General features: G+C 53.4%; 1 protein-coding gene across 1 annotated transcript; it reads right to left on the bottom strand.

The window, feature by feature from the left end:
• Positions 1-6828: 6828 nt before the first annotated feature.
• On the bottom strand, positions 6829-10380 carry Pla2g2e (phospholipase A2 group IIE). Its single transcript, XM_052175718.1, has 4 exons — positions 10341-10380; positions 9262-9400; positions 8961-9067; positions 6829-7082 (listed from the first exon to the last, which is right to left on the bottom strand). Exons 1-4 carry the CDS (start codon positions 10378-10380, stop codon positions 6940-6942), a joined length of 429 nt encoding a protein of 142 aa, XP_052031678.1. The 3' UTR covers positions 6829-6939.
• Positions 10381-12316: the final 1936 nt, after the last annotated feature.

The raw sequence follows: 12316 nt of genomic DNA, 5'->3' as shown, positions 1-12316 counted from the left end.
AGACACTGAGGACCAGAGCAAACAAATTCCCAAGCCGGGAAAGCCTTGGGTTTGGGGTAGGGTGTGCCTAGGATACCCAAGGTGGGAGGGAGACTGGAAACTTCATCAGAGCTCCTCGGAAGAGCAGTGTTGTGCTTCCCCAGTGAGGTCTAGACTCACTTGTGCGCTGTGCCATGGGTGTGTGGACCTGGCTCTAAGGCATCACGCTCTAAGGACAGGGCAGATGGCACCCCCCCCCCAGAAGAACTTCCGCTTGCATCTCTTCACTTGTTTGCCTCTGGGGACATCAGCTCAAAGGCATTCAAGACTAATGATTCTCACACAGGCATCCACTTAATCTTGCTCCCCTGGTGAGAAGCCAAGGGGTTGGTCAAGGGAGAACCAGTGTGGTGTTTATCAGCTGTGGATGGCACCCCACAGCTCCCAGACTGCTCCAGTTGAAGCAGGCATTTGGAAACCAGGTGCTGACTCCAAACTTGAGCTCACAGGCCGCTGAAAAGCTGGTGTTTTTGCCTTCCTTTCTCCTTTATGCTGCCTCAGACTCTGCTTGACCGCACTGGCTACTCAAGTTCTAAGGCACGTTAGTCTACCTAAGCCCTTCAAGGCCAAAACCACAAAAAAGTCATTGTCTTAAACCTGCAGTCAAGTCACCTTGGATTCCAGGAAGAGCAAATCAAACAGGATGAACAGCCCACAGGGTGAGGGTGATTTGAGTCTGCAGAGGCTGCAGCCTGGGGCAGAAACTAGATTGGAAACAATTCAGGGCCAGAACTGAGGCTTGATGGGCAGGAGCATGGTTAACCAGGACTATCTACACACACCAATCGTCCTCATTTTCCCACCCCAAAGACCAACTTGGGATCATTAGACCTCCACTGTATCCCTCCTCCCTGCCTGTTGTCTAAACCTCTCAGCTCATTGATATTCTTTTTGCTTTTTAAGACAGGTTCTCTTGCTGGGCAGTGGTGGCGCACACCTTTAATCCCAGCACTTGGGAGGCAGAGGCAGGTGGTTTTCTGAGTTCGAGGCCAGCCTGGTCTACAGAGTGAGTTTCTAGGACAGCCAGGGCTACACAGAGAAACCCTGTCTCGAAAAAACAAAACAAAACTAAAAGATGACCTTGACCCTTCTGCCTTTCATCTTCTGATCGTCAGAAATACAGTCCCCCTGTACCATATCCAATGTATGCAATGCGGGGATTGAACCCAGGACTTTCCCAATCTGTGTATCACTTTCCTTAGGAGCAACATCACAGAACAGTACAGGCTGGTCCCAGATCAAAGATGGCAGCAGAGGCAGGATGCAGAGTCACGAAAGGACCCTCATAGCTAGGGAAGGCAGTGCCAGGAGAAACCCAGACACAGCTCGGCAGTTAGACCGGGGCTGACACCCACTCCAGTTTGGAAAGGAGGAACTTGGGGTGCGTTTGGAATACATGAGCTGTTAGGATGAGGGAGCTGTGGCAGAGGACAGACTACAGGCAAGCAGGGAGGGCATCCTGGGACCCGTGAGAGGAAGCAGGCCCACAGCTGCTCGGCAGGGGGGAGGTTCATTAGGACAAAAAAGCCTCCAGAACCATGACTGGGCCTTGAGTTGGGAGAATGTTAAAGAGGAACAATACGTTAAAATCAGCTTAGCACGTAGGCCTTAAAGGATTGGGGGTTGCTTCCCCTTAAAACCCAGAGAGGAGTCTCCTTAAAAGCTAATAAGGTAAGGGAGTGAGCCGCCATGGACAGGATCAGGTTGGACATGGGACTGGTGTCGGAGAAGTCCCATGAACAAATGAGATGCATGAATTTTATAAGCTTTCAGAGGCCGGCTGAGGTTTTCTATGGCATGAGTTAGTCTGGGATAGCCTGTTTTACAGGGATAGCCTATATGACGGGAGTATGGAGGAGCTAGGTACAGGAAGGACTATAAACTAGGGGCTCAAACACCACGGCACAGTTCAGCTTAACTATTGCCCCAGGGAGAGAGCTGCAGAGGGGCCAGGCCTATTTTCTTCAGGCCACTAGACTTGGCCTCCTAGAGTGACCACTGTCTTAAAAGGACAAGGCTGTGATCTAACAGCACCAAGTCTTGAATGCCACGGGTCAGGGGACAATAGCGAGCCAGGGATGATTTGTGGAGAACTTGGAGTGGCACAGTAGGAGTCAAGGAAGGTATCGGCAGATGAAGACTGCGTGGAGAATGGAGTTCTCTGCTGCCTGCTGACCACAGCTGGCTTCCCACTCCAGCATCATGGGAAGGAAGGATAAACGCTAATGACGGATTGAGCCTTCTAGTCCCGACCGCAAAGAACCCCAGAGGGGCAGGTGAGCGTCTATGACATCACAACTAGGCTCTTCCATTAACTCAGGAATCCCGTTGCGATTTATAATCACTTATTCAGCGAGTTATTTTAATAGAGCACTTTGTGCATGGTGTGCGTTATGGGCATAACAGGAGCAGAAGCAAAATCAATCCCGATCAATCCAAGCTGGAGAGAAAAGCTATGAAATATCCACGTCCACTCCCCAGCCTCTGCATAGCCCCTCGCTTCCTTTGCTCATTTAGCAATCCATTCCTCCATCTATCCATTAATCAATCCATGAGTGGTAAATCCATCCATCCATCCGCCCTCCACCACGCACCCGCCCACCCACTCACCCACCCACTCAAGAGACGGGGCAGGTGGCATCTCCAGGAAAGCAGTTTTTAATCATGTTAGTGGTCTCAGTGGAAAACAAGAACAAGCACGAGGGGCCAGTGACAGTACACGGGGCCTGACCTTAGGCTGGGAGTCTAAAGACAGCCAGATGTGGAGGAAGGGAGGCTGACGGGATGGAGCGAGGTCTCACGTCAGCATTTTGGCAGAGATTAAAGCCACATCGCAGTCTCTCTGCCCTTCCTGCAAGGTCTCTGAGAAGGCTTTGTAAGCATGGGGGTGTGTGTGTGTGGGCGAAATGCCACAGTTATGTATACTCAAGGACATTTCCCATTTCCCTTACCCTGCCCTCCCCGCTTCCTCCACACACGTGGATCCACCCATTCCCCGTGGATCCCTCTACCGACCCACCCACCCACGCATCATGCACATGTCTGTATGTCCATCTGCCTATGAGTCTATCTATTAAGTCATCTCCTCGCTGCTGTCCACATAGACGTACGTCACTCCACCCACCTACCCACCCATCTATTCACTCCCCCATATGCACACATCTACCCATCCATCCACCTACTCATCCATGTAGCCCATTCATCCATCCATTTATGTATTCATCCACCATCATACATGTGCACATATATACATGCATCCATCTGTCTGTCCATCCATCCACTATCCATCCACACATGCATCCGTCCATCCATCTTTATTTACATACATACATATATACATACTTACATACATACACCTATTCTCCTATCCCCTCACTCACAGAGGCACCCATGTATGCATCTTTCCATCCGTTCACTCCCCAACATGCACACATCTACCCGTCCACACATATGTACATACATACACCTACCCTCCTGTACCCTCACCCACACAGGCACACATGTATGTGTCTATCCATCCCTCCACTCATCCACCTACCCATCCATCCATGTATCCATCCACCCTCCACGCCCACATTGCCCACCCACCGGCCCATGCCTCCCTCCCTCCAACGAGTTCCCATAAAGCACTCAGGGCCCAGATTCTATAAATGCCTAGTGCTTAATGTTGTGGTGCTACTCTGACAGCCATCAATTCTTAGGGCACAGATGCTTGTTCCTGCGGTAGGCATGGAAATGTACTTTGTATATATTTAACTAAGCCAGAGCACAGATTTGTGTGGACGATGTCTCTGTCCCATGTTCCTTGTGTGACATTTGTGACAGTTGGCAGTGCTCTGAGTTCTCCTACACATCTGAGGGTCCTGTTTATGGATTGATTCTGTGTTATGGTTTGTATATGTTCAGCCCAGGGAGTGGCACTATTAGAAGGTGTGGCCTTGTTGGAGTAGGTGTGTCACTGTGGGTGCGAGGGCTTTAAGACCCTCATTCTAGCTGTCTGGAAGTGAGTCTTCCACTAGCAGTCTTCAGATGAAGATGTAGAACTCTCAGCTCCTCCTGCACCATGCCTGCTTGGATGCTGCTGTGTTCCTGCCTTGATGATAATGGACTGACCCTCTGAACCTGTAAGCCAGCCCCAATTAAATGTTGTCCTTACAAGAGTTGTATTGGTCATGGTGTGTGTTCACAGCAGTAAAATCCCAACTAAGACACTCTGCTGCAGCCGGCCTGGCATCAGCTCTGAGATCTCTAACAACATGGTTGCCATGGTTACTGCTGCAGCCACTGCTCTCTGTCCATCAGCCTCCTGGGCAGACAGAGCCTAGAGTGGTGGTTCTCAACCTTGCTGGAGCCCTTTAACATGGTTCCTCTCATTTTGGTGGCCCTCAAAACCATACACTTATTTTTGTGGCTACTCCTCAACTGTAATTTTGGTACCGCTCTGAATCATAATGTAAATAGCTTCATTGTCTGATGGTCTTGGGTCAACCCTGTGAAAAGGATGCTCAACCTCAGGGGGTCGCGACCCAAGGGTTGAGAACCACTTCCCTAGCCAGCGACTCAGAAGGACATAGGTCTGGACCTGACTTCAAGTTCAGGATTCTCCTTCCTTTGTCAGCCGTTTCCACAAATCTTGAGCCAGTGTCCAGAACTGTACCGGGGACATTCTCATGCAAACGGGGTCTAGACAGACTCCTGGATTCATCACTGAATAGTTAGAGTCCCGGGAAAACTGAAGACCCTGTGGTCCACGGGCTTACAGCCTTGTCTGAGGTGTAATCTGGGTCACTGCAGTCGGCTCAGGAGTCTTGTTTTAAAGTATTTCAGTTAGCGGATAGTTACACAATTATAAGTCCATCAAGAATGACCTACCATCAACCATATCCAGAAACAATGTCTGGTCTCCCCACACATCACACATTGCAGGCCCCTTTTCTAGACTTTCCTGTGTCTTTATGACCATTGTCATCCCATGATGGTGGTGAGGCCACCTGTCACTAGCCAGGGTGCACTTCGGCTACCTGATAAGGGTCAGGAAACCCCCACCCCCCAACCCGGCATAAACCAGAGCAGATAGCCTTCCTAAACAGTCTAAAGGATGGCCACCAGAGGGCGCCCCAGCACCACACTTCCTGTCAAATGAGGGTCAGGCTGGTGTCCCTCCCAAGCCTTCTTTTGCTTTATGGCCTTGTTTCCCCCTGGATTGAGTCAGTCATAACAGACGCACCTGCCGCCCACCTCTTTTTTTTTTTTTCTTCAAGCAATGAGATGCTTCCTCTTACAAAGTTCCCAATGACGCATCCCTTTGATTTCACGCTCACAGACATCTTGTTGTACCGTGAAGAGGACAAAGGGAGTGGATATTTATCAAGTGTCCTCTGTGAGGCTCGCCTTGTGCAATGGCTATGCTGCTTTGTGCCACGGGCACTTGAACCTCGGGCTGCTGCCCACTTACCACAGATGGCTGAGGTACTGCCGCTGTAGTTAGTAGTAACATCTGCTTACGTGCTTTACTCCTGGAGTAGCCACAGGCCTCTCCTGCTGGGAACCCTTTAACGGGCCTAGCAGGCTGAACTCTTCTCTTCTGGCTAACAGCTGACCTGCACGGGCACCTGTATGGGCACCTGGACTTTCCATCTGTTAGGTCCAGTTAATGAAGCCGCACCGAAATGTCATGATGAAGTAGCTGGTGCCCACTTCTTCAAGCAGTGAAGGGCCTGGAGTGAGGACAGCTTCTGGGAAGAGTATTGGCCTTCTGGCCCTCAGATACTCATCTATCCAAAAAGGTGATTGGACTACAGGCGGACTCAGTGGATACAGCATCTGCCTAGCACACAGGAAGCCTGGGGGTTTCTCCCCAGTATCGTGTAAAACCAGCTGTGGCAGTTAGAGCACATGATCCTAGCACTCAGGAGGTGGAGGCAGGAGGGTCAGAAGTTCATGGTTATCACTGGCTACGTGGTAAGTTCAAGGCCAGCCTGGGTTACATAAGCCCTTACCTCAAAAAAAAAAAAAGTGTTTTTTTTGTTTTTTTTTTAAAGGTGGGGTTTGGACAAGATGGATTTGCTTTCCCAACTAAATTAGTCCTTGCCAGTGGGGGCGTTTTGAGGTCTGATGACAACGGGGACAATATTTTTAGGTTGGTTTTTTTTTTTTAATGCTTCTCATAGTAAGCCATCTGGCCAGAAATGTTCCTTCCAGAGAGAACCATGACAGTCTTGGATAGGACTGGAGGGGAAAGGGGAAGGGAGGAGGAGAGAAGGAGAGGGAGGGAGGGAGGGAGGGAGGGGAAGAGAGAGAGAGAGAGAGAGAGAGAGAGAGAGAGAGAGAGAGAGAGAGAGAGATAGGTGGCCCAGGTGTGGCAGCACACACCTTCACCTCAGCCCTCAGGAGGCGGGTGGGTCTCTGTGAGCTCAGGGTCAGGCTGCTTCACAGGTAAGTTTCAGGGCATGGAAACATGGGAATTCACTGCTATAGAAAACAAAGGCCATATGGCCTGCAGACAGAAGCCACCGTGTCACATCCATCCCCACCGTATGACAGTGTTTAGCATTGTGTTGGCCCAGGATAGGTGCTCAAAATATGACTGGATGGGTAAGTGAGCGCAGGGAAACGACTGTGTAAAGTCTGGAGAGACAATGGAAGGCCGTTACAGGAAAATGGAATCCTCTTATTCAGAAGAGGGAACTGAGATGCCAGCGGAGACTTAGTGGGTCTTGTGAGCGAGTCCCGTGGCTCCGTTAGCGGATCCTGGGGACCAGGTGTGGCCTTGGAGGCCAGACACCCGGGCCCATGATCTCTGAGGGGCAGGATGAGTTTGCAGGAGAGGAATCTGGGTTCTGAGCTTCTCCAGGCCTGGGACTGCAGCAGCCTGAGGTGGCTATAGAGCCGAGCAGGGCCTCAGCAGGGCGGGGTGGGCCCGGTGCACAGCTTGTTGGGGTAGTGGGCATACTTGCGGTTGTAAGTGCCCAGGTTGTGGCGAAAGCAGAGAGCGGCTCTCTTGTCACACTCACAGGTCTGCCGCTGGCAAGTCGTTCTACCAGCTAGAAGGGGGGAAACAAGCCAGAGACTCAGGGGGCGGCTGGACGCTGGGCGTGATGGGCTCTGGGCGCTGGACGCTAGGGGTGGGTGGTGGGCGCTGGGGGTTGGGCGCTGGACGCTAGGGGTGGGTGGTGGGCGCTGGGGGCTGGGGGCTGGGCACTGGGGGTGGGTGATGGGCGGGGCGATAGCTGCTCCTGGCTGCTCTGTGGTCCAGCTCCCTAGCCCCATCCTTAGCCCCCTTTCTACTTCCTGCAGAAGCCCACACCCAAGGGGATGCTGGGTACTTTTGCCGATCAAGGATTGCATTGGGGCTGACCTGTCAGCTCCAGGACACAAAGTCAAAAGCTAGCCCTGGGTCTCCAATCTCATTCACACTTAGCCCTCTCCTGCCACGAGAGGCTTCCTAACCCGTCACCTTCCTCCTGCCAGGGCTCTAGCACGCACACAACTCCCGCCTCCCGTATGTGATGTTAGAGATGTCCGGGATCCGGGCTAGAGGCTGTTAAACTAACCGTGGGGCTTTTCAGGACTTCAACCCGTGGTTTATCAGAGTAGACAGAGCCTGTACCCAGCCCAGACTGGCCCACCCAGCCTTCCCGAGAGCCAGCTGGCATACTCAGGGCAGCCTCCAGTTGCCTGGAAGACATTTTTTCAGTCCACTGTGGTTGTCTGTTTCCGCCCAGGGTGGCTCTGGCTCTTTTGTCCCCAGGAACACACACCTCTCTGTCTTGAAGGGTCTGGTGTCTCATTTCCCTTTCAAAGATGAGCACCTCCCTTCAGGACTCTGCCCACACCTGCTATTTCAGCAGGACTTGAGGCCCTAACAGTGGGCAGTTGTGGAGATGAGCGAGGCTATCTCAGTGTAACAGGCAAAGAATCTTGCAGGTTCTTCTAGCCCATTCCATGGCTCAAAGTACCATGGTGGGCATAAGGTGCAGTGCCTGTGTCCCTTCAGCCCGGCTCCTCCCTGGACACCCTCTCAGTGCCATGCCAACTGTGGACTACCCGACCCTTGCCTGAGCCGTCAGTGATGAGGCCTGATGCAGCTGCCCTGCCGAGCGATCTCTGGCACAGACCTGTGTTGAGCCGGATCCTCAGACTGCCAGGGTCCTTCCCTGCGTCCCTCGCCCACCAGGGCCTCCTCGCTATACCTGGCTTTACACTGTGATGAAAACTCTGATTTAAGTGCCGTTTGGGTATTCTTGGTGAAGGCTCTTTCCCTAGATAAGGCCTGGAGGAAAACTAATAGGGCCAAATGGGCAAGGAACCAGGCAAAGTGAGGGAGGCGGGGCCAGCCTAGCGGAGCCAGCCTAGTGTCCCCCCCCCAACTCCCTCCCATCCCTCCCCGCCCCCCCCCCGTGGGGTAAACAGCTTGTTTTGGGGGGCTGCTTCCAGAGTCACAGCTCTGCCTGGCTCCTCCTAGGGGAGAATTGTTGGACTCTAGCTCTGGGTGTGGCTCAATTCTGTCCCTTCTGGTGACTCCCCAGAGGCTGAGCCTGGGCAAGGACTACACCGACGGGTCACGAGGCTGTACAGCCCAGATGCCCTGCAAGAATTGGAAACGGCGGACAGCTGTTCCCACTTTTTTTTTGTTTTTTTTTGTTTGTTTTTCTGTTTCTGTTTCTTGTTTTTAGAGACAGGGTTTCTCTGTGTAGCCCTAGCTGTCCTGGAACTCACTCGGTAGACCAGGCTGGCCTCGAACTCAGAAATCCGCCTACCTCTGCCTCCCAAGTGCTGGGATTAAAGGCGTGCGCCACCACTGCCCTGCTATGGGAAGCCTGGAAGTCTGGCCCTTGACAAGGATCAAGGTCACCAAGGTCACCGTCTGGAGGGACTCCTGCCTAGCCGGTGTCTGGCTCTCTCCAGGGTTGGCCACCTACCACAGAAGATGTTGTCCCGGGTAATAGAGAAGAGGTACTTTTCCAGCTTGGGGTCACAGCCCAGCTTCTCCAGGCGGCCATAGCAGCAGTCATGGGCGTGACAACACCTGTGGGGTCAGAGTTAACCTGGAGGGGCTGTTAGTCAGGCTGGGCTGGGCTGGAGCAGGGCTCCTGGGACCCCAGGACCCAGGATGGAAGTAGAGTATGAATCCCTGTTGTCTAGATGCCCCCCCCCCAGCATCTCCTTCCTCCCAGGCTGCTCCCTCAGCTCCTCCTCCTCCCCGGCAGTCCTCCTGCTCACCAATCCGTCTGGTCCACCGGCCAGTTGGAGCCCCCGACGCCACAGTAACAGCCATAGTCATTGTACTGCAGTGCGGGCTTTCCGGTCATTCTCTCAATCATCACTCCAAACTGGACCAGGTTCCCGCCGGCCAGGGGCACTACAGAAACGGCGGCAGAGGCCACAAGGTTCCACAGGGCCAGTGTGCATCACATCCAGGGACCCATCAGTCTGAAGTCCCCTTCAGATCTGACTCCAGACATTTCCCCAATGATTCAGTAAACCTCCCGCCTCCAAAGCGCCCAGCCATCAATAACAGTGAAACTAAGTAACGATCCTCCCAAGGACACGCTTTGTGCTTTGATACTCTAGGTGCCCGCCCGAGACCTGTGTGCTTGTTTGTATGCGTTTGTCTGTGTCACCCATACATGCGTATCCATGGGAGCCGTGGTTGGTCCCAGTCTCCTTCACTTTCCGTCTCACTGTTTGGGACGAGCCGGGAGGCTCTGCCCGGCTCACTCCACACCCCACCCTCCCAGCACTGGGGTTACAGATCTGTGTCTCACTGTCTAGCTTTTATGTGGGTCTTGGGGATTCGAACTCGGTCTCCTACCCACCCCACATTCCTCACTCCGCTTCATTTGCTCATACCATGCTGGCCCTCCACACTGACTCTTTACATCTCTCTCAGCAAAGTCTGAATGTCCCCAGACCTCAGCCCTTGTCTCCCCAGCAGCCGCGTGTTCACCACAACCCCGCACCTGTTTCCCAGCCTTCTCCAAGGACCTCCCTGAATTCTTCCAGAACCTTCTGATTCAGCCGTGTGGGAGGCACTCATCCTCACAGGTTGGGGACCCCATGGCTCCCCGCACCTTTTCCACCACACTGCATTCTCCTCAGCCCTCTCCCCTGCCCTCCCTCTCTTCCACTCAGGGCTGGCTCAGGCTGCACAGGCCTCGGGAGCCTTAGGATGACCAGGTGGGCGGTGGGAAGGCAGGCAGCCTCTTGCTGCTTAGTACCCACAATGCCCTGCGCGGGAGCCAGGCTCAGGTATCCAGAGTGTGGGGTGGGGGAGGAGAGAGGTCATGAAAGTCACTTACCCAGGAGGCAAAGGAAAGCCAGGGCAGTGGGAGGTTTCATCCTGGGGGAGGTAGGCAGGGGGCATGGGAGCCTGCTGCACGGGGAGGAAGGCCTCTGATCTCAGGCCACCTCCCAATTAGTTAAATACACAGGGCCTGTCCACTCCCCGTCATTAACCCTTGAGTGCCCAGTGATGCAATAGCTCTGACACTTTGACTGAGTTCCCAGGGGAGGGGCCAGCCAGTGCCGGGAGGGGAGGGGGGGGCTCTGCTTCTGAGGGTGTGTGTGAAAACGGGTGGGACAGTCTTGTGGGCCACGTTTCCTTCTGCTCCGCCTTCTCTGGACCCCCACACTCCAAAATGGCCAACCTTGCTTGCTCCCAGGGTCCGTGCCCCATGTTCTCCTATGCCTTCCTGTGGCGTTCATTTTCTTTTAACCGACTCCTTGGATGAGACCCAGTGCTGTGGAGAAATTGAAGCAAGCTCTCCCAGAGCCAAGGTCCAAGTGTGTCCTGTTTCCAATGCAAAAGCGCCCCTCCCCAGCCGTCCGTGTCCGTGACACGTGACTGAGATAACTTGACCATCCGCTTCCGTCAACACCCAGGGCCTTCTGAGTCCTGTTTCCACCATGGATCACGAGGCCCTGGGCAGGCCCTTTCCCTGGCTTGCGATCTCAATGTTCCTGTCCATGTTACAGAGACAGGCCTCCTGCCTCACCTCCTTCAGGAGAACTGGCTCTCACTGAGCATGCGCAGGGCCTGAGCATGCGCAGGGCCATAGGCGAACCGCTTATATACAGAGCCAAAGACCCTCACTAGCCCCATGACTCGGAGGCTTCTATTATTCCCATGTGACAGGGGGTGGGGTAGGGACTGACACAGGCAGACAGATGACAGACAGACAGACAGACACACCTCAGTAAATGAGGATCTAGAATGTGGACCCAGGTAACTCTAAAGGGCTCAATTTAGCGCCTTTGGGGGGAAGGCGGGGGTAGGGGGTGGGGTACTGTGCTTCTCAGACTATGATTTTTTTTTTTTTTAAATAAAATCAGAGGAATGCCGTTAACACAGCCTGGACTATGTCTGACTTTATAATAACACAATTATATAAAGCCTAATTCCCTGTACTCTGTTTTTCTTCCAGTCTTGGGAAAGACTCTTGTGAGGAGGTACCTAGGGGACCTGACTAATGACCCCTTTTCCTGCTTCAAGCCTCAGCTGCTCTTTTAGGGCCTGGGGTCTGTCTGCTTTCTGTGGCCTCATCTGAGCCTCAGGAGAAGGAATCCAGACACCCTGGCCAAAGTCCCCAGTCCCCGGGAAGTTTCTCTAACAAGTCAGGAGAGACCCAAATAGCCCGACTGACTCCCTGGGCGGTGGGACTGGGGAAGAAAGGTTTTGAACACAGAAGGAGAGCCTGTCAACAGGGCTGTACACAGGGCCTCAGCCGCTCCTCCAACCCTGCCCATCCACTTCCTGAAACTACCCCCTGCCCCCTCCCTACCACCTTGGGGGGGGGGGCTCTGGGTACTGCAAGCTCTGTCCCTGTGGCAGAGGTGATGGGGACCGAGTCCACCTGCCTGGTCCACCCTGCAGTTCTGAGTCACCGTCTACTGAGAGAGGTCCCTTTTCTTGACATTTCCTTTTGATTTTAATGAGAGTTCTTCTGGCAGTCCTGACTTCTGGTCTGGGTCATGAGGCCTCAAACGGTGAGTCATTGGAACAGCTCACTCCTAACAACGTGGCAGCAGAGGTTGAGTCCCTGGGAGTAGGGGGTGCAAGAGGCGCCTGGATTCTGAGACAGTTGCTTTCGTGAAACATTTTGAGTCCTGACCTGGACAGGATGGGGACCCTGAAAGTTCCCATAGGACTGTATCCATTTCCGTGAAATCTGAGCTAACTTCCTGGAGGAGGCTCCCCCACTGAAGTTTGCAGTGTGCAGTGCTAGTGGAGGCTGGACTTGGAGGGGTTCAGACATCCCAGAAAGGGTGTTGGTGT

The sequence above is a fragment of the Apodemus sylvaticus genome, chromosome 3 (assembly GCF_947179515.1).
Source record: "Apodemus sylvaticus chromosome 3, mApoSyl1.1, whole genome shotgun sequence".
NCBI classification, from domain to species: domain Eukaryota; kingdom Metazoa; phylum Chordata; class Mammalia; order Rodentia; family Muridae; genus Apodemus; species Apodemus sylvaticus.
The sequence above is the reverse complement of the archived record's forward strand: the minus strand, read 5'-3'. Positions and strand labels throughout refer to the sequence as shown.

Coding starts and splice junctions, on each gene's coding strand:
- Pla2g2e (XM_052175718.1), bottom strand. CDS start 10,380: ATGAAACCTCCCACTGCCCTGGCTTTCCTTTGCCTCCTGG. Junction 9,068..9,261: donor CCGGTGGACCAGACGGATTG/GTGAGCAGGAGG, acceptor CTGACCCCACAG/GTGTTGTCACGCCCATGACT. Junction 7,083..8,960: donor CCGGGACAACATCTTCTGTG/GTAGGTGGCCAA, acceptor CCCCCCTTCTAG/CTGGTAGAACGACTTGCCAG.